This window comes from Venturia canescens, chromosome 9 (genome assembly GCF_019457755.1).
Source record: "Venturia canescens isolate UGA chromosome 9, ASM1945775v1, whole genome shotgun sequence".
Classification (NCBI taxonomy): Eukaryota; Metazoa; Arthropoda; class Insecta; order Hymenoptera; family Ichneumonidae; genus Venturia; species Venturia canescens.
This window is the reverse complement of record NC_057429.1, coordinates 12,403,194-12,424,601: the sequence shown is the minus strand read 5'-3', so window position 1 is coordinate 12,424,601 and position 21,408 is coordinate 12,403,194. Positions and strand designations below refer to the sequence as shown.

The 21,408-nt window shown below is 37.1% G+C and overlaps 2 protein-coding genes across 5 annotated transcripts in view; both read right to left on the bottom strand.

Moving 5' to 3' along the window:
- Positions 1-103: 103 nt before the first annotated feature.
- LOC122415677 (uncharacterized) lies at positions 104-2,905 on the bottom strand. 3 transcript variants are annotated; one of them, XM_043428029.1, is made up of 6 exons: positions 2,792-2,905; positions 2,107-2,221; positions 1,835-2,012; positions 1,015-1,477; positions 310-536; positions 104-238 (listed from the first exon to the last, which is right to left on the bottom strand). In XM_043428029.1, exons 2-6 carry the CDS (start codon positions 2,216-2,218, stop codon positions 157-159), a joined length of 1,062 nt encoding a protein of 353 aa, XP_043283964.1. In that variant the 5' UTR covers positions 2,219-2,221; positions 2,792-2,905; the 3' UTR covers positions 104-156. The 3 variants fall into 3 exon arrangements, with proteins under 3 accessions (XP_043283964.1, XP_043283966.1, XP_043283963.1); XM_043428031.1 differs by lacking the exon at positions 2,792-2,905 and adding an exon at positions 2,546-2,778 and having other exon boundaries at positions 306-536; XM_043428028.1 differs by lacking the exon at positions 2,792-2,905 and adding an exon at positions 2,546-2,775.
- A 1,529-nt stretch (positions 2,906-4,434) lies between these two features.
- LOC122415808 (ATP-binding cassette subfamily C member 4-like) overlaps positions 4,435-21,408 on the bottom strand; it is a 28,385-nt gene continuing 11,411 nt past the window's right edge. The window contains exons 2-15 of one of the 2 annotated variants that reach the window (XM_043428292.1): positions 16,908-17,533; positions 14,818-14,928; positions 13,443-13,577; positions 12,503-12,719; positions 12,196-12,418; positions 11,002-11,655; positions 10,260-10,759; positions 9,663-9,953; positions 9,324-9,553; positions 8,700-9,205; positions 8,370-8,600; positions 7,500-8,089; positions 6,927-7,229; positions 4,435-6,571 (exon numbers count right to left, since the gene is read on the bottom strand). In XM_043428292.1, the coding sequence (XP_043284227.1) occupies positions 6,428-6,571; positions 6,927-7,229; positions 7,500-8,089; positions 8,370-8,600; positions 8,700-9,205; positions 9,324-9,553; positions 9,663-9,953; positions 10,260-10,759; positions 11,002-11,655; positions 12,196-12,418; positions 12,503-12,719; positions 13,443-13,577; positions 14,818-14,928; positions 16,908-16,981 (4,209 nt within the window). In that variant the 5' untranslated portion in view covers positions 16,982-17,533 and the 3' untranslated portion in view covers positions 4,435-6,427. Of the gene's footprint in view, positions 6,572-6,926; positions 7,230-7,499; positions 8,090-8,369; positions 8,601-8,699; positions 9,206-9,323; positions 9,554-9,662; positions 9,954-10,259; positions 10,760-11,001; positions 11,656-12,195; positions 12,419-12,502; positions 12,720-13,442; positions 13,578-14,817; positions 14,929-16,907; positions 17,534-21,408 lie in introns of those variants that run through there. The other variant, XM_043428293.1, reaches the window with a different exon arrangement.

The window sequence follows — 21,408 nt, the reverse complement described above, 5'->3', positions numbered from 1 at the left end:
ATTCAGCTCAGCCAACGTTTTTAATACGATACGATAAATCCAAAGAGATTGAATCAAGGATTAACCATTCGGCTTTCTTGCGTCTTACATGGAGTAACGAATGTCCATTCAAATATTTATTTACAAATATTTGTAAGTGTCACGTGTCTCAATCGATTAGAAAACGCTAATTTTCATCTCTCCCGCCGTTCTAAGGCAAATTTTCAAGTCCTCACAATCAGGTACCATCGTTTCAATTCTGTAATCGCAAATATAAATATAAGCAGCGATTCGAACCAAGTAATACGATGAATATCCAATGGAACTTACTTTTTACAATACACATCCAGCGTCGATGTGATGAAATTTCCATTTTGCAACGCTTCCTTGCAAAATTTAGCTAATTCACGAAAACACTTTTTCGTTGTATTATCGCGACCCTGATTATCCCATTCTGGTAAATCCTTCGTTATTGACCAAGCCGCGAAAACATACTGCATCGCTGCTGTCCAATGCTGAGACTCGATAAGTTTGTTCCCTTGCTCGATCACCGCTTTCTACATCAACATGCGATAATGCCTTTTATTATATTTCGATAATTGTATTACATTTAGAGATATTCAAAGGATTTCAAGCGAGAACAATAAATTTTGAAGAGAAACCTAGTTAAAAAGTCCTCCCGGTGATGATGCTTGCTTGAAACAAAGGATGAAAATTTTAATGCATATTTGAATTCTTGAATTCTAGTATATATATCAAACCACTACATATGAGCACCGAAAAATTATATCGAAAAATAACACAATGACCGTCTTTGATCCTTTAACTACAGATTTTCAGCAAAAAAGTAAGAATTTTCCAATTTTATGGTGACAATCATGTGGCATTTCGAAACACATCAGTTCCACCAATACTGTCAGTTTCTTGATGCTAAATCTACGTTTGCAGTTACAAATCCCGTTGAATATTAACAGTAAAATTCAAAAAATCTCGAAACCTGATTAAAATATGCTGCTGAAATTGGAAATAACGTACCTCAAATGCATCGAGATGTATGTACGCTCGGCTGTAAGAGGATTCGTCGATGTCCGAGGAAACAAGACTGGCATACACGTTCTGTCTAAGTGCACTTAATCGTTCTCGCAGCGGTTGAATATCAGCAATTGGCATTCTTTTCAACACAACATCGCGCAATTTGTCATCTTTGCCAAGAGCTCCATCTTCTTGCATCGAAATCAAATCCATGATGACTTTGATCAATTGTTCTTGGCTCAGACCTCTCAAACCGTTAACCAACGGACCCGTAAATTGTTTGTAACCGTTACAATTACTTTCTACGTATTTCTGAGCTTCGTGGCTCTTCGTTTTTTTTTCTGGGGTTGTCAAATGGGGATCGCTGTTGTCTCCACCCAACATTAGTCGTTTGCGTGGGGTACTTCGCAGTACGATCGTCGACTTTGATGGACTTTTGACTGGTGTACGATCTCGGGAACTCAAACTGAATAGAAAAAATCAGAGAAAATCGTTTATACGAACAAAAAACATTTCGTACCAACAACACTAGCAGAAACCATACACCTTCATAAGATATCAAAATAGTCAAACAAATAAAACGGAATACAACAGGTTTCATTTAAAGCACTGTATGTGCTACGTAGAGACCAGAATTTCTTTGTTTCACACTGAAAATTAATATCATTTCTGCAAAAATGAATGGCAAAAAAAAGGAGAATGGAAGCGACGTTGTAACTGTACTTCCATGAAACTTTCTGAATTAGAAATGGTAAAATGTATTAAAAAAAAAAAAAAAAGGAACAATTCCTTTCTTGGAGGACTGAAACAAATTCATATGTACCTGAAAAGACTATCTCTTTTTGCGTCAGCATCCGGGGACCAAACGATGGTTCTACGCCTTCTTCCACGCTTTTGTATCACGAGTTCATCCGGGCTGGGTGCTGGACTCCAAGACTCCATGCTGTATCTGCTGTTCATGACGTTGTCCATTGCGCTGACTTCCATTGCTAAAGGAGTCCCTGGGGTTGTGAATGATCAAACAAAAAACCAAAATTTATAAAGTTATCGACAAGATGCTAATGTCTGATGATATAAGATTTTTTTTAAATTTACCTGGTGATACAGAGGTAGTCATCATGTCAGGGATTACTGCCAATGCTTGTCGAACCGATCTACGACGTCCGGTGTCAGGCCGACGTAGAAAATCTCTTGTGGGTGTAGCCATGGTCTGTGGAAACGAAAATTCAACAAAAAAGAAATTTGAGCCATCGTAACACAATTCAGGAATGCGCCAATGAGGAAATGTTTTTAACTTTCTTCAATTCTCATTTTGATCTATTAAAGTACATTTTTTTTCTATATAATTATTAAAACACTATATCTCTAATATCAATTTCGAGTCAACTATTTTCACTTGGAGATAATAACAACAGGGAAAATAATGATCATGACCGAGGAACATTTTTTTATTTCCAATAAAAAAATTATCAAATGACGCCATATCGAGCGTCCCCGAAATTTTTTGTTCAGCTAACCAAAATTCATTACTTACGGTTCCAGATACCACAGAATAATCCTAAAATCACCGGTGCTTCTTCGTTACCTTAACTTAACGAATACGTTGATTGATAAAAAGAAATAATGTCAATGTTTTGTTCGAGAAAAAAGTACGATGCATCCGAGAACAATTAAAATGGCGGGAAAACCGTTATACTCGGTGGTTTATCATTTTCGCGCGATTTTGTCGGGTATACCAAACAGGATTGGCTGCATCCGCATTAAAATTTCGTGAACTTACGGCGATTGGACGAAAACGTTATGTATTTTTCTTCCTTCGGCACAGGCAGCCCCCTGACCAAGGAGACTATAGGTAAAGAGTGCAATCTCCGTATTGGGCGCCTGTTAGAAAAACGTCCGTAAAAATCTCGTCGGGCAACCCGGGTTCGAGGAACGGCCACTACGCGTCGCATTGTCGTTTGGTACGGCTATATATATAGTAATAAAATCAATGTCGTTGGTGAAACTGACCGTCATGGCGGCGGAATCGTGGAATATAACGCGTACATTGTGCGCATGCGCCACCGTACGAAACTACAACAACGCCGCTTGAGAGGAACCCTCTTTCCCGACACTTTTACGGACGTGCCCGATCGCCGAGATCCTTGTCATCCTTGTGTAAGACTGCGAGTTGCGAGTGCGGACGTGCGACTGCTTCGAAGGCCTCGAAGTCCAATACAAAATATCTTCAATCTCAATAATTTTCAGTGTGCGTGCCGTCGTTGCGCCGACGTCAATGTCATTCGTCCAGCGCTAAGGAACCAAAGGAATCAGCTACTCTCAGGTCCCGCCGGTTTCCCGGAGCATGCGCGAATTTCTTCAGCGAAAAAGTTTTACTCCTTTCAGTTTTATAAGTGCCTTAAACGTAATTCATATAATTTACCATAAAAATTCCTGGATTTCATTTAGTTTGTATTTTTTTTATGTTTCGTATATTCATGATACTTTTTCGTTGGTTTTTAAAGAACTTACTCGAGTAAAAATGTTCAAAAAGTGTAATTCTTGCAATTTTGCTTTTACCTCTATCGCTGCGATTCTGATCTAGCTTTTGCTATATATAGAGGAAGCTATGTGATGATGAACATTTTTTTCCAGTTTTCAGTGTCAATATTCTCAAAATGTTCCAAAACATCGAAAAATCATATCTAGAAAAAATGTCCGAAAGTGTGTTCGCGTGTGCGTACGTGCGTTCGCGTGTGTGGCACAGTAAAATTCAAACGCTTATAACTCGAAAACGATTTGAGATACAGGGCTACCGTTTTGCACAAATGTTAATCTATACAAGCTCTTCATTCGGCGATAATTTTGTCAGAACTTCTAAAAAATTACGAATCCTACGACGTTTTGAAATTTTCATAAAAAGGGTGTCGACGCTCTATCTTTCGATAATTTTAAGATTTATTCATAATTTTTTTTTTATAAATAGACTATCATAATAGGAAGGTTGGTATTGAATTTGGGGAATATCGGTTGAGCGGTTTAAATTTTATGACATTTTGAATTTTACGAAAATATGAGTTTTTCAAAAAATCGTCTAACCGCTAGAATACATTATTTCCTTGTATACAAAAAAAAATGCTGCAAATAAAAATTAGCAAATTGCTTCCTCAAGATGGTTAAGATGCACGATGCTCAAAGCTTACTCTATGAGCTGCTATATTTTTCATTTTGGCTTCCTCATAAAGGAAGCTTTGAGCATCGTGCATATTGAGCACCGTGCATCTTAACTATATCTTGAGGAAGCAATTTGCAAATTTTAATTTGCAGCATTTTTTACAATTTTCAACCACTCCACTATTTTTCGGAAAAATGCAGGGTTGCTTTTTGAAAAGAGGCAGGTGGGTGAGTTCATGGATATTGGCATTCGAAAGAACTCTAGCATTGTTTCGTCTTATTAGAACAATACAATTTTATTTTTCATATACACGGTTATTAAAGTTTCTTAAAAAATAATCAATCATTATACTTTAAATGGTAATCTGAAGCTTACATCATTCCCTGGAGTACAGCGATTTTTCATATATTTGAAAATTTCCATAAACTTTAAATCTGAGTATAAATCACTTGAAATATTAAGTAAACATAGTTTGGCATAAAAATCAAATACTATATGAAAATGAGTACAAATAAACCTCGAAAATGTATAATGGCGAAGAATTTTTCAAACTCGAACTTCGTTTGTACATGAGCAAACTATTTTTTTCGACTCCAGAAAGAAAGAGTTTTTGGTAAATAAATTTGCTAATGGCCGTTTCCTTCAACGTGATTCAAATTCAGTTCAATTATTTTCACATAGCTTCGTTGCTTCGACATAGGATGAACTGAATATAAACTTGGATTAATGTTGGAAAAAAACGGGCATAAGTAACCAGTTAAAGGTCATTTGTACCATGTCTACCGACGAAAGAACCGTAGGTAAGCATTAGGAAATTATAAATCATTTTTCTTCGGTATTTTTGAACTCGTAGACTCTCTTTCGTATGAAACTTTGGACCAAGTACAGTGACGCGAAGAATGGTAACATTTGGAAGGATAAGATTAACTCACATCTATGAAAAAAAAAGTTTGTAACGTTTCCTAATAATTATTATAATCGTAACCGAAAAAAAATGGTTACGAATGATTCTCACTTTCTATTTATAATCTTAAGTACCCATGATATTTCGGTACATCGTGTAAATATTAATGAACAACATACCAAGACGAAGATAAGCACCGAGGTTTAAGTTTCTTCGTTTCGGAGATTGAAAGCCTTTGAAAGTGATTTATTCCTATTTCTATGATTGGTCATAAAATGGCGTGGATAGGAAATTTGAGGAGTCTATCCCCGATCGCGGAAAATTTTTCGTTCGATCGCTGTTTTTCAGAGTTTTCAACATTTTTTTAAATCATGTGAGAATTTTTAATTAATAGGTTACGTACTCGATGCTCTGAAGGCATAAATTCAGGCATATTAGCCTCGTGAAGCACCGAAACCCGTTTACTCCGCTCACAATTACTCTGTTGTACAATTTTTGAAAATAAGAAACTGAAAAAAACAACGCACAAATTCAACAAAAAGCGTCAATAACGACGTTTAAAGTCTTTGTAAAAAAATATTTGTTTGGCTATTCGCACCCGGAGCCTAATTCAAGACGTGATTCAGCTCACGTGTCGAATTCGTTTACATCATCCTATTTATGTACAATTTTGCTTATCCATATACATTAGTTTTTTATGAGCCTGTTTCGCTTTGTGACGGTATTTGGTTTTTTTATTCCACTCAATTATTCATTCGGACCTTCACAATAAACAAACATTCCGCTCTCTCTCTCACACACACATATACACTCACTGTTGAACTATTTCTCAAAAAGTTGTCGATTATCAGACGGGCAAGTCGTTGCCCCAGAAGTACAGAAAAGTATCAGAGGTGATATTTTTTTTCTGTCTAATTCTATCCTGCGCGCCGCTTCCAGTTTTTTCGTATAATAATTGAAGGTTATACATCTATACACTTTCGGAAGAATATCACGAAAACGATAATGTGATCAAATTCGTTGATTCAGTCACACAACTTTACTTTCAATCGAAGGCAATCTGCGCGCTTCTGGACATTAACGTCGTTTAAAATACAATTAAGAATCTATGTGCGTAATCGTATAGATACAAAATTTATTTTCAAAAACGCTTGTTAAGCGTTTTTATTGTAAATTGGCAATGTTCGAATCTATATAACGAGTTTCTTTCGAGGCTCCATCAAATCTCTCGCAGCATCGTTTCTCCGGCACGCTCGGTGTAATAGAAAACAAAAATACTCATTTTCGCCGGATCTTTTTGTTTCTATGAACCGGCATTAGTTAAGGTGTTCTTTCATATGAGCGAAAAAACAACTCCTTCACAAACGCTCACCATATTTAGCCACGTAGGCTTGTTTCGCTACTCTCATGAGCTGTTCCGTCATTGCGCGTCCCGTTTCTCGCACCATCGAACTAAATTGACTTTGTGGATTTTGCAACAGTATGTGGGGGTGATCGTATTCCTGAAATCGATTCATTGAGTTCAAAACTAACAGTTGAAAATACGAAAAATGTGACAAGCATCGCGAAAAATGCTTAAAAATACAGAAAACAATGTGTTGATGACCATCATTTTCATTTTTGAATATTCGCTTCATTAATTGCATGTAATATTTGAAAATGAATTGATTTTTTAACCTTTAAAGGACGGGTCTAGTCGAAATATCGACCACTAGCTTGGTCGGGCACTCAAAATGATAAATTCATCGATATTATGCACTAATTTCGTGTAAAAAAAGATCGATTTCAACGTAAAAGTCTCCGTCCTCAAAAGGTTAAACGGGCAATCTGACGACTGAATATTCGGGTCGAACTTACCCTCAATCGACCTCTATCCATCAGAAGAACTTTATCACTGTCCATAATAGTGTTGAGTCTGTGAGCAACTGTGAGAACCGTACACCGTGCGAATTTCGTCCTTATCGTTCTCTGAATGAGCGCATCCGTTTGAGGATCCACGTTCGCGGTTGCCTCGTCGAGCATCAGAATCTTGTTGTTCTTTAATATAGCACGTGCCAAACAGATCAATTGTCGTTGACCAGCGCTGTAATTGCTGCCACGGTCGTGAACTCTACTCTCCAATCCATTTCCACCAGCGACAGTCGCCTCTTTTAGTTCGACCTATAGTATCGAAAATTCAATAATTGTTTCACCAAAAACCATAGTAATTCGAAAAAACTGATCGACGACGAGGAGCAAAGGTTTCAAAAAATCCTGAGAGGTTCGCTTAAGAAATTGACCCACAACTTCCTAGTTGTTAAAATTAAACAAATGAATTGTTACTCGTGTAGAAAAAAAATGGATTTTTTGCCTCATTTCCGACAAGAGTCGAAAATATTTTCAGAACTAAACAGTAAACGAATGCAATAAAGTGTTTCTTTGAATAAATACCTCTTCCAGAACTGCCCAAAGTGCATCGTCCGTGAATTCATTGAAAGGATCAAGATTTCTTCTCATCGTACCAGAAAACAACACCGGATCTTGGGGTATGATGGATATGTGTCGACGCAAATCTTCCAGGCAAATGGATCCCGTGTCAACGCCATCGATGTCGATAACTCCTTCGACCTTGGCGAGTCGGAAAAGCGCAGCAATCAAAGAAGACTTTCCTGCTCCGGTTCTGCCGACTATGCCAACTTTGTACTGCGCCGGAAGTACGAAACTCAAGCCTCTCAGTACGGGCTCGTCCTCCTCGGAATATCGCATGTAGACGTCAGAAAATCTGATACACCCGTCGGTTGGCCAATTTGAAGGTGCCGATGGCGCTGGCGCACTGACTTCTTTGTTTTTAATGTTTTTCTTTTTGCCGATACCAACGTCTCGCAAATTCTCTTCTGGTGTTAAGGCCGTGTATTCTAATACTCTTTCAACCGCCATCAGTTGATTCGCGACTTCGGCACTCTGACGCATTCCCCATTGAATTATTCCCGTCAGAGCCATTACTTGAGTTATTGCGAGTCCAACTGCTCCGCCGGAAAACGCTATGAAGAAATTCAAACGGTTAAGCATTCATTTAAGAAATGGTCCAAGTGCAAAGAAATCATTTTTCACGGGAATCACAATCGTTTGAAATCGTGTATGTATTTTTTTTTTTTTTAATCTATAACACTAACGATGATTGAATTGAAAAATTCATGCAAATTTGTAGAGAAAGGCAAATTGAAACGAGCCACGTGGCTGAGTAAGTTTCGCAAAGGGTGGTAAGTCGATTTTTTGACGTTTTTTTGATTAAACACTCGAGATATTAAAATATACACGTACATTCAGTCAATAATAGAAAACTGTAGGTGACTATAGAGGTGAAAAGAAAACAGAAAAGATCCAACGAGAAACCGAAAGCGGTGCTGGTGACGATGAACAAGTACCATGCCGAGGTGTGAAGATTTTGGGAATCGTCGAATTGTCGTTTGAGCATGTTTTCAGCACCGTAAGCTCGTATAGTTGCTAGGCCATTGAGAGTCGCGTTAAGCAACGTAAAGACCGGAGATCGAGCTGTAAATTGAACGGCACGTAATATAAACGATCGAATATCGAAGAAAACGATAGGATAAAAAAAAGATAATAATTTTTTAGAATATAAATTATGCTCACTCATTCCCTCCAAACGTTTGATGTTTTTGCTTGTTTTCAAATAAAATTTTCGTATCCAGTAGAAGATAAAAGCAATAACGACGATTGGAATAATGAAAATAGGATTGACGACGCAGACAACGACGAGTGTTCCGACCATAACCATTATTATTTGTCCAGCATCGAGAGTCGCCTTTGGCAATAATTCATCGAGGGCTCCCAAATCCTTTGAGAAACGATTAAGTATTCTGCCGCTTGGGTTAGTGTCGAAGAACCTCATAGTCGTTTTAATGAGCGAGTCAAAAGCGAGATCGTGCAGACGCTGACTCGCTCGCATTGCGAGGTTGTAAAAAAGTAGCGATCTCGTTATTCCGATAACAAATATGCCGATTACGAGACCCGTGTATATATAAATCCAAATCATAACTGGCTCAAAATCGTTCGCGTCGTCGTAAGTATCGTTCAAGAGCTCACTTTCGTTTCGCGCCTTATTAATTTCGGCGTGACGGTGTTCCTCTTCCGTTACTCTGTCGATCAATTCGAAATTCGATTAATCATTTTTTCTTGTTTTATTCATATTTATATTTCACGATTACGTGTATACTTGCAATAATTTGATATTATATTCGTATTGATGAAACTCACAGTAGCGGTACGAAATAATCCGTCAAGCTGACATTGAGTTGGGTGATCAGGAACAATACTCCAACAGTGAGAACGTGGCACAAATTTCCTCCGGATCTGAGATACTTCATAAAAATGGAACCCTGAACAACGCCCCGCGAAGTCCCCTCGACCATTCCATAAGCCGCTCCGGGATCCAACTCGTTTTCCTCAATATCCGTATCGCCGCCACTCACGTCGGGAGTCCTGCTCTGAAATAGCAAAATATAATTCAATTTTCAACCACACGAAAGGCGATCGTTAATGAATGAAGATATTGAAGAGTTGAGAACAAAATGATTTCGAGACTTAATTAATTACCCTCGTGCTGGAAGTGGAAAACTGACGACGCATCTTTCCTGCCTTTTCGAACGAAGAATCGTCACCGGTTTCGCTCGTTTCTTCGGAAGCCAAGAGAGTCGCGTATTCTGGACGCTCAGCTAATAAATTGTGGTAATTTGAAAAAAGTCGCATTTTTCCCCGCTCGAACAACAATATTCCATCGACCCCTTTGATATATTGCAGCTGATGGGTGGCCAGAATTCTTGTTTTTCCGGCAAGGAAACGTTGAATGCATTCCTCAAAGAGATGTTTGCTCACGTGAGTGTCCACCTGTATATTACATTCAAAATATACGGGAGACACGATGAATTTACGATCAGACGATATGCAATTGAAACCGATTGAATGTGAATCAATCGAGTGCCTAATAAGGAGATGTCAAATTCAAAAGAAAATCTTTTTGCCCTGCGGGCAGTCGGAAGTTAAAAAATGGTGAATATTTTCACTCGTGCCTTTGGAGTTTTTTCTACCAATCATAGAATTTAAAAAATTGAATTTGTATTGCCAGAATGATATTTTATTACCGTGACGATGATGTTTTTTTAAATATGTATTATCAATGGAAATATTGCTTACAGCGCTCAAAGGGTCGTCCAGTAGATAAATATCAGCTTGTCTGTAGACCGCCCGTGCAAGATTAATTCTGGCTTTTTGACCACCGGACAAGGAAGTTCCTCGATCGCCCACAATCGTCTGATCTCCTTGAGAAAATTGCTTGAAATCTCTCAAGAGAGCGCAAGCTTTGACAACGCGTTGATACCGTTGACGATTGTACAGAGAGTTGAAAAGTATATTTTCTCTGACTGTACCGCCGTAAACCCAGGCTTCTTGACTAGCGTAACTTCTACTGCCGACGCTCGCAACGTGTCCTTCCGACAACGTCATCTCGCCAAGGATCGCTTTGAGCAATGAACTTTTTCCTGCACCGACAGCACCGATCACCACGTACAGCTTCCCCCTGCCAACAGTAACGTTCAATCGGTCGAGAACGTTTTCCGGCTGGCTGAATTCCCATTTGGCTGTTACGTTTGTCAATTTTAGAGCCCATTTGCCCTCATAAACTCCGTCTCTTTGGTCTGGATAAAGGAAGTCAAAGAATTGTTACCACTCTGAAACATCAATATTCTCCTAACGAAAAATGAATCATTGTCATTTTGTTTTTGAAACTCGAGTTTGCAGTTTTGATCCAAATATTAGTTTATACGAAAAAGAAAAAAAAACCAAAATTATTCCTGCATTCAATTGAAAATTTACGTCAACGTCAACAATTGTTTTTAGTTATATGACTAAAAAAGCAAGGCAGAAACCAAAGAATTACCATAGTAGGAATTGGTAGAATTTTTTACGACATCATTCGCAACGACAGCGACGCCGTTCGGTTTTTTATCTGTAGCATCACGTTCCTCGGAGTGATTCTCGTCATCGTCAATATAAGGCAACTCTCGTTTAGAGAATCTTCTCGAGGATGGTCTCGAGTCGCACGAGTCCATAGTGTCGGTTGAAGCAGCGAACATCGTCGCGGACTCGGTGTTTCCCGACTCGACTTCTTCGTACATTAAGAAATTTTGTAATCTATCGACCGCGACCATACACTCAGCGATTTCGGCGAATCCTCTGACGAACATTCCCGACATCGTGTGCGCGAGTATGTTGAAGTAAGAAGAAAATACGAAAACTTTTTCGGCGGTCAAATCCTCGTGGAATATCAGCATTGTTATGAGTGTGCAGTACAACGCAACCCGCGTTGTAAACAGATTAAAGGTCATGTATATACCGCGGATGTACGAACTTTTTCGAACGACCCGGAGCTCGAGGCGTCTCGCCAATTCGACCATTGCGCAAAACGGCTTCTCCCAGGCGTACATCTTTATCACTTGGACACCCGATATTATTTCGTCCATCAATCGAACACGCTCGTCAGTCTTTATTGCTGTTTGCAGACGGAATTTCGATGAGAGCTTTCCCGTATAAGCTAAAAAAAGATAAATAAACAATGATTATGTTTCAGATCCGTCGGGGACGTACGATATTTTCACTTTTGCACATGCTAAATCTGCAGTAGATAAATATCATTTTCCCTGGAAATATACGAGTCGTCTATCTACAAGTATGAACATTTGAAACGTACATACGAGTGGAAGCTATAATTGGTTTGATTGTCGAGTAAACAGAATATTTGATGAGGCAAAAAAAACCGTACTCAACGTAAGAGGGAAGAAAAAAATATAGCAAAAGGTAATAAATCAACATAATTTAAGAAATTCAAATATTTTGATAAACTTAAGCAGTATTTGCAATTGAAATTCATTCGTGTTTTTGCATTCATTCATTCAATTCATTTGCTATTTATATATATATATATATATACATTCATGCAAGGATCTTCTCATTTGTTACGAATTTTAAATAATCAACTGAGAAGTTTTATAATAAATACCATGAACCTTCGTGTGAGATACTGCTTTTTTCTTTCTTCATTATTCAGCAAGAGCATAGTTCGAATACAACTTACACTGCACAGGAACGACGATAAAAACAGCAGCGATACCGATAAGTCCGGCATAGCCGGCTTCGACCCACAAAAAATAGCCAATTATGATGGCCGACAGTGGAGCCGACCACATGTGATTAATGAATATTGATACCAAATCGAATCTGTTTACGTCATTCGCTACGAGGTTTACAACTTTTCCTGGAGCAGTTTCACCGAGAGCGGTAGTGCTGAGTCGCAAGCCCTTGAAAACGATAGAACGTACACAAACGAATGATCGTCAACAGTCTTTTTTCACTTCTTATCGTTAATCTCCGAGGAAAATTACCTTCCGGAAAACTACGGAGCAAACGGCTATTCTTATGCGTCCTCCAATGTGAAAAGCTCCAAAAATTGCCTGATTTATTGTGATAACGTTTATCGCAGTGGCCACACAAATTCCCGTGGCGTACAATATTGCTGTTTGGAATCCTTCGCTTTTATGCATTTCGTCACCGGTTCTGAAGTAACGGAGGAGGCCCCCAAGAAGTATCGGAGTTCCCAATCTGTAAATCGTCAAATAATCCTTGTAATGTAATCAACACCATTTTTATGAATTTCCACACATTTCACAAGAATTAATTATACTGGCAATCGATCGAGAATCTATTTTTCAAGTACAAGACTGATGAAAACTATTTAACGTCGACAGTCGACGAGAGACTGCGTCCATTTACAGGGAATATGCAATAAACCATATGAAACGGTGTCAAATGAAAATAGGGCAAAACGATAAATATAAGAAAAGCGAAAAAAGTATTCATAGCACGTTCACACACGAGAAATATGTTTTGACCAGTATTGAGTTTTTTGTGAGATTAAAGAATCGATCGGGAGCAGCCGCTATTAGCGATGGGTGACCTTGAAATCGTGCAATACTTTGCGAAATGCTGCGATAAAATTTCATTCAAGAGAAAAGCCGAGATGACGGAGAGAGTTTCTGATAAACGAACGATAACATTTTATCAATAAACTCTCGGGCTGGATAATAATCGAATAACCCAATGATACTTATTCAATTTCCATTACAAGCTTGATTATTCATTCAACGGAGGCAATTGAATAAAAGAAAAAAACCAATAACTTTGATACTTTGAGGAGCGACGTGCAGTGGAAAAGTATGAAAAATGTCGTGATTTCAAATCCCAATGACCTTTCGGAATTGTATAAGAAGCACCCCGATGGGGGAAAAAAACATTCAAAGCACTCTCCAAATACTAAAAAATTACCTTATGATGAATTCGTTGAGTACCTGGATTAGAGCGAGCAGAAAGTATTCCCATCTGAACGTGCGAAATATAGTTTTCAGTAGACTCGGCCGACGATGCGACTTTTTCGAATTTTCCAGCTCTTTCATCCATTGTCTGTAACGAAATGATTCAATATATACTCAATCCTAATCCTAATATTATTAATGCGAAAGTGTGTTTGTTTGTTCTTCCTTCACGCTCTAACTAAGCAACCAAACTACTTAATTTTTGACATAGAGTTAGTTGAAAGGACGGAGAGTAACATAGGCTACTTTGGGAATGGAAAAAAATCAAATTCCCAAAAGAAATTTACAGGAATATTCGTAAAAATTGTCCTTCATTGACGTCATAACAAAACAACCAATCGACTCGATTTTTGGCACAGAGATAGTTGAAAGGACAGAGAGTAACATAAGCTACTTTTAGTCTTGGTTGGTGTCTTATTCATTCTGGCAAAGTTTGTCGAATTACCAAGCGAGCGAAGCCGCACGCGGAGAGACTTTTACAGCAAAAATTACTATGTTTTTATATAGTAACGTCGAACCATATCGATATTATAATAATAATCGCTACAAAGTGTGTCAAATAATGCAAAAGTTTGGGGAACCACAGTCCATAGTAAATAACGCTCTGTACTATATAAAAAATGAACACCGAACGAATTTTGATTAAAAACCGTAAATAATGAAATGATTTGATGAAAATTTAGGAGTAGCAATGGTTTCTCTGTGCTATACGAAAAATTGCATAGTTTCGTATTTTTCTTTTTACCGCACTGAATATTGCTCAATAACATAGCAAAATTCATACGCCCACCAATTATATGAGGCGTTGTGAGTGTAAACATGAAAATTAACTAATGACACGTAGTAAAATTTCGAGCAATCGTTTCGATCATAAGTGGACTTTGTCAAGTAAATCTTTGTTGAAAAGAAAATTTACTTCTTTTCGGACGGTGCGACTCAACGATACAAAAATTTTCGACATTTCACCAATTTGTCCAGTCCAATTCAGCAATTTTTAACATTTTACCAAAGACACGAGTGACATTCGGATATCGATACATCGCTCGATGTAAGAATGTCACAGACCTAAATTTTGCATGTCATACACATCGTAAAATTTGAGAGAACTGCTTTCGACATCAAAATTACTATGCACTTTGGTGAAATGTAATAGAATGGCGATATATAACAGCGCTGCTACAAAACAGCAAATTTTTCTATGTATTCGTCCGAAATATTCGTATAAAAGTCTCTCCAGGCAGGTAAAAGTTAGTGATAAATATTTCCATATTATTTGGCTGTATCGATGGATTACGATCACAATGGCTTCGTTTTAAAAAGTTTTTTACTTTTCCAATCTGTCGGCGAGCACATCGGATCGATCGGTCGTTAGTGGGTTGTAGAGGTCCTCGAGGGCCAGTTCTTTTCCATATCCAAGCTTGAATATGCCTATTGTCCACCTGAGAAAAAAAATTGTCAAATTAAAGTCCCAAAAGCGTAGGGTGTTCAACTGGTACAGTAAAAATTCACTCGTCAACGTAAATTAGATGAAGACTAAACGAAACGAAGCAAAGTGTCGAAAATCAAATCAAATAACTGAGTGAGAAAATTGAGGAGTAAAAAATTACTAATACAGCAATGGAAATCGGGGAGGGGACAATCTCGAGTGTGGAAATTTTAAGGGGATGGATCAGTCGGTATAACGCAACCGTGAGTGCGAAAGAGATAGCTGCAAATTTCGAATTCGAAATTCTTTGACACGATTTGACTGATTAAAAAAAAGGCTCTGTCAGCTTACGCAGGACGATGGCAAAAATCGGCTGACAGAGCCTGTTTTGTGTCAAAGAATATCGATTTCAAAAATTCCAAGTGTGGTTAGTCGACTGATTCATACTCTTAATAGCAAAAAATTAACGAAATTTAATTTTTTGTCATCTCAACGTAAAGTTTACTTTTTGATTCAATCTGCGTGCAAGCGCTCATTATTACAGTGATGAAAAGACTATTTAAAAAATTCCCTTAAAGAAAAAAAGGTTGGGACAAGTACATTGATGGTCCCTTGTTTCTAGATGACAGAAAGAAAATTCAAAACCAGAAAAAATATTCTATAGAAATGAAAAAACAAAAATTAAAAAGTTCAAAAAAATTTAACAAAAATATAAAAAAACATTAAAAAAAATTCTAATAGAAAAAAATATCATAATCCAGGAAAAGAAATTTATATAAATAAAAAACCAAAAATAAAAAACAATCGAAAAATTCTATTAAAATATATATAAAAAAGTATAAACCAGGAAAAAAATTCTATTAAGAAAAATAAATTTTTTTTTTCAATTCATAAATATTGAACAAATGGAAAAATTTACTATTCAAGTTACGAGCTGTATTAAGGTATATAACTGGATGGATAGCTCGACCAAAAATTATATCTGATTGGAATTTCCGTACTTCTTGATGATGCAATAAAAATCTGAAAAAATTCAACAACATTTGGAAAGCTATGAACAACAATTATCAATAATAATATTGCCCAAAAGTTAATAACAAATTGTTTAAACAATTAATTATTCAATAATTTTGCGGTGACCTACTGTTTTTTTTTACAAATCGAATGTGTGCATTTTTCCGAGTGCTCATGAATTTTTTCAAAATTTTCGTGGATTTTTGAAAATTCTTGAAAAAATTTTGAAAAAAATTTGAATTTTGGATATGTTTTAGAAGACATATTTACCATCAGTTTTGGAAAGTCTCAAGGTAACTGGATAAAAAATTTACAAATAGAGCCACTTAAAAATTTAAAAAAGGCAATTTCAAAAATCCACAAAAATTTTGAAAAAAATCATGAGCATTCAGAAAAATACGCACATTTGATTCGTAAAAAAAACAAGGGTTTACTGTAAAATTGTTAAAAAATTATTTATTTAAACAATTTATTAATAACTTTTTGGCAATATTATTGTTGATAATTGTAGTTCATAACTTTCCAAATGTTACTAAATTTTTTCAGATTTTTACTGCATCACGAAGTACGGAAATTCCGATCAGGTACAATTTATTGGCTGGGCTATCCATCCAGTAATACCTTAAAATGTATGATTTCAATTGGAGGTGTATATATAGGATACCATACGAAAAATACACAAGATTTTATTACTCCAAGTTAATGAATAATTGAAGATTTGTGTGAATCTTGTTGATCAACGCTTAATTATGTCTGAAAAATTTGGAGAGATTTTTCACCGTCTGGCAATCGAGATATTCGTTCAATTTCGAAACGGTAAATCATCGGCATATTTCGCCAGAAGTTTAATACTTTCTTAAAGCTTTCTGCTTTAAAAATTATACTGTTCAAATTTGGAAAATAATTTGTTCATAAGATACGCTTGAACCTCCTTAAAAATAAATTTTTCCAAACTTGATAATAAAATAATATATTTACCACCAAGTTAGCACCGAAATAATTCCGGCCTTTTCTTTTGGATTGGGATTAGCCTTTGTTTTAGAAGTCTCCATGATGTCCGGAGCACCGACATCAAACTTTCGCTTCGGTAGAGTAAAATTTCGAAAAGGAGTTAAAACCCTCAAGAAATATAGCTAGGCGTATAGTCCAGAAAATAAATCTCTTGTATTCGCGTCCGGTTCTGAGCACGAGGATTTCTATAGTATCGAGTTTGTACGTCGAGTTTTTTTATACTCGTTATTTCGGAGGTGAACGAACATTAGTCGTGTGTACGCGTCGCTTTATAAATGAGTGGTGGGGCACTGAATTCGTAATTATCACAGGTCCTTTGAATTTCGTTAATGATCGACACTTAAAAACACTATTTCTTCCGGCGATTTGATTATGCGCGTAAAAAACGAAAATTTCGGTAAGTTCGTCACTTTGCTTGAAAAATTCTGATTTTTTGTCGATCCGGTGTGGTTGTAGCTCGTCGGTTAACTCGTGGCCCAAAAGACGCTTGTTGAACGGTGAGATTCTCGCCTCGTACTGATAAACTCCCGTCTCGTGCTGCTCTCCTACGATCTCGAATGTTGTTCGATTCCTCCTCAATAATGGTGGGCGTTCTGTTGGAAAAAAAGCACATTAGATTCTTATCTCGTCGAAAAGATGGAACGGAGCTCTGCAAACAGCCGCTTTCGGTTGTATCGGGCCATTTTTTCCACCTATTCTCGTCTGACTTCTGAAAAAATATAAATTGCTTATCCATTTGCCAACGCGCGAGCGTTGAGATTTCTCGCTCCTTAACGAGGAAGACTCGTGGCTTTTGAAGCGTCAAAAAAATACATTTTAACGAGGATTTAAGCGGTGGATAGATACGAGAATTTTTGTCTTGTCATTGACCCTTGACACAGCGATATTCGAGTTTAAGGGGGCGCGGTAATAAATCACACATGTATTTTCATTATTCCAAGAGGGATGACGCAGTGATTATTTACGTCATGCGGAGATAACAGGCGGAGCCGAATTTTTTAATCGTTGTGCAAACTCTGGAGTCTCTCTTGCTCGAGTGAATTTTATTCGTGGCCCATTTTCGGAGGTGCAATTTAAACTGCATTACATCACGGAAGCGTAAATGAAGAAACGCGAAAATCTCATAAATAACGGTCCTGGAAGGCTGCCTAAAAATAAATCATTCGACTATTTTTTTTTTCTACACTTCCTACTGCAAATCATGCTGATCGGATTCGCGACGAACCGTCGAGTTCGAGCTCACAACTCGAGGTCATTGGTCGATCGATTCTTGGAATAATTCACTAGAAAAAAATTCTTATCGCTCTTTCGGAGTGTTTTATAATTATAATAATAACAATAATGGAAATATTTTCCAGCGGTTCAATAACTTGACGTTTGCATTGGAACAACGTTTTGCTACGATTCTCCATTACAAAGGGAAATTCGAAGATGGAATCGAGCAAAAAAAATGCCAGAGACGATTGAAAGGAGTCTCGGTGAAGGTCGGAATTTGATGAGAAATTTGTCATTTCTTGGAACTCGATGACAGAATTAACAATTAGAAAATTCATGACAGTTGTTCATCGACGAAACGTTGAATAAAATAAAAATTTGTATTTGTTTGAACGTTTTTATTCGCGAGCCCCAAGATTTATTTATCACACTGAACTTGATTTATAATTACGATTTCATTAAATTTGTACATTTGATTATGAATTTTGATGGAATTTTCTCAAAATCTTGTGTGGAAAATATCAAATATCAAACACTCGACGAGCTCGACCGACGGCTCACGGGTCGGTACGATTTATGGCAGCAATAAAGCAGAGAAATCTGTTTCTCCCTGCGGTCTTTGTTTTTCGAATCCGGAAGCGTAATCGTCGTCGTCGATCGATCGCATTGGCGTTTGTATGGAACATTTAAAATTTTATCATTCACGAATTATAGAATTTTGATCGCCATCATTTAAATCCACGAACTAAAATGGGAAAGGAGAGAAAAAAGTGGAGTGAAAACGTTGAGTCATTTTATGATGCAACATTCTCCAGTATTCTTCCGGTATACTTGCAAAGAGGCGCTCTCGTGAGACGCTCGCTCCACGCGTCAACATTATAAACTCGTTTCTCTCCGCGCTCTAACCGAACGAAATACATAAATAGCTTGAATAAATTGCGTATGCTCAGAGATGAAAGACGTTGATTGTGGAACGAGCTTCGGGATGACTCGGATTATTTTCTTATCGATCATAATGAACGGTGGTGATACAAACATCGTCATAACTCTATCATTTTATTCCGACTTTGTACCATATCTCGCAATTACTCACATTTATGCATTGTCATTGGTGTCGCAAGGAATTTTACAGTATCACTACGATCGTAAACGCAAACGACTGACTCATTTACGTGACGATGATTTTTACCAACTCCTGTTTATCCTTACACTTCAATTTCAACTGATCCTCGCCTTTTGTACGATAAATAGCACTTTTTTATTTTCGGAGAAACACGGAGAAGCGCGATGCTTATTTCGTACAAAAAAATTAGCTTGCTTCCGCGATATTCTGATGATAACACAATTATAGGGAACATTTGTTTTTTACGTACTCGTATGAAAAATAAGGTTCGTTGTTTTGGACGGAATTTGGTGGAAAAATATATCCGCGGCTAGAGTACGCGAATTCGCATGTTTCATCGATGATCCGAACGAAAATTTTTTATATTAAACCTTAATGGTCACATGAGGGGTGAATTTCACTTCAGCCGTTTATCGCCCGACGATACCTTATAAAAATGCTGAGGAAATGGGTTTGTTTCCTCCTCATTATTATCAATATTATTGGAATTGAATATGAGCAAAATAATCCATCATGAGAGCGTGCTCGCAGTCCTATAAGTTTGTTTATAAAACGAATATACAGATCAAGAAAGAGGTCGATACGAGGCCCTTTGTCGTTAGAGCTAGAGTCACTTTTTCGACCACTGCATTTATTTGTGCCATTTATTTCGAAACCTGCTTCCATAATCCAATAAATATGAATATAATCAATCAATATAAGTATCAATAATTATGGTTGCTACAGTAAAATATGCTCGGGTATCAACATCTACACCAATGGTAAATATATGATGAGCTCAAACAATAAATCCTAAGAGGCCAATAGTTAATATTGCATAAATTATTCCAATTTAGCTAAATCTTTATTTTTTTCTTCTTTCATTAAAAATTATATGAGACATTACTCCAAATCTAGGTAGAATTAAAATATCAACTTCTGGGTGACCAAAAAATCAAAATACAATAACTCAATAATCAAAAAAAACAATAAATCCTAAGAATCCAACAGGTAATATTGCATAAATTATTCCAATTTAACCAAATCTTTATTTTTTTCTTCTTTCATTAAAAATTATATGAGACGTTATTCCAAATCCAGGTAGAATTAAAACATAATTTTGTAGTGAAGGGAACATTTTTCGAGAGCCTTTAAAACAGCCGATGGACGCGTGATGGCCAAATGGCAGGGCTCTTCATTTTTTCTGTCTCGCGGAGTACGCGGATTTCAAGGGTTTTTCTTGGGAAAAATCCTTGGAAAAGGCCGAAGGGATGGTCTCATAAAAAAACGAGGCCCTCGAGTGGGCTCGGGCCTCTGGGGTCAGAGGACACGAGCGATGACGCGAAACGGGCAGTCTTGCTTCACCGGACAAACCCTCGGGACCTTCCAACTTATTTTACTAATCAGAGTCTACTATAGTTTTGCTTCAACTCATACCTATTTTTTGTATTTCTCATTTATTAATAGAGGAGTCTACTGTTTCGTGGACTACACGTATTTTCTTTTACCATGAATAAATAATTACTCCTACAGTAGGTGAGCAAAAAATCAAAATAAATGTTAAAACGTAATGTTTTGTTTGAGGTTGAGGAAGGTACCGACGGAGACAGCCTTTGTCGGTAATTTGAACCTTCCGGTAGAGAGCCTCGTCGTTATATTATTTGGGAGGGACTGTTAGTTCGGTTTTGAGTGTAAAAAAAGAGTTTTGGAGCACATTTTTTTATTGTTTTTGCGATATTCTGCTACAGTAGGTAAAAAAAGTTATTCTGGAGTCGGAAATGTTTTTTTTTCCAAATTACTTACTAAATTATAAAATTTCAAGATGGCATGTAATCTGAGATCGAGGACTATGAGGGAAAAATTGATCGAGGAGGTAGATGAACAACTTCCGTGTTATATGTCCGCGAAACAGGGACAAAAAACTATGTTGCAGTGTCCGAGCTGCGACCGGGCGATGTGCGATGTACACCGCGCTTACATCCGCGTCGATCGCAGTTTCGGGAGGGAATACAAACATTCACGAGTTTTTGCGAAACTTTTTTTTCATTTTTTGTAATTTGAAAATATTTTGAAAACATTTTCAACGATATTTATGTAATAATATATGATGATTCAATACGACAATAATTTGCGTATGCATTTATCGTGAAA

Coding starts and splice junctions, on each gene's coding strand:
- LOC122415677 (XM_043428029.1), bottom strand. CDS start 2,218: ATGGCTACACCCACAAGAGATTTTCTACGTCGGCCTGACACCGGACGT. Junction 1,478..1,834: donor AAAAGAGATAGTCTTTTCAG/GTACATATGAAT, acceptor TTTTCTATTCAG/TTTGAGTTCCCGAGATCGTA. Junction 537..1,014: donor TACATCTCGATGCATTTGAG/GTACGTTATTTC, acceptor ATGTTGATGTAG/AAAGCGGTGATCGAGCAAGG.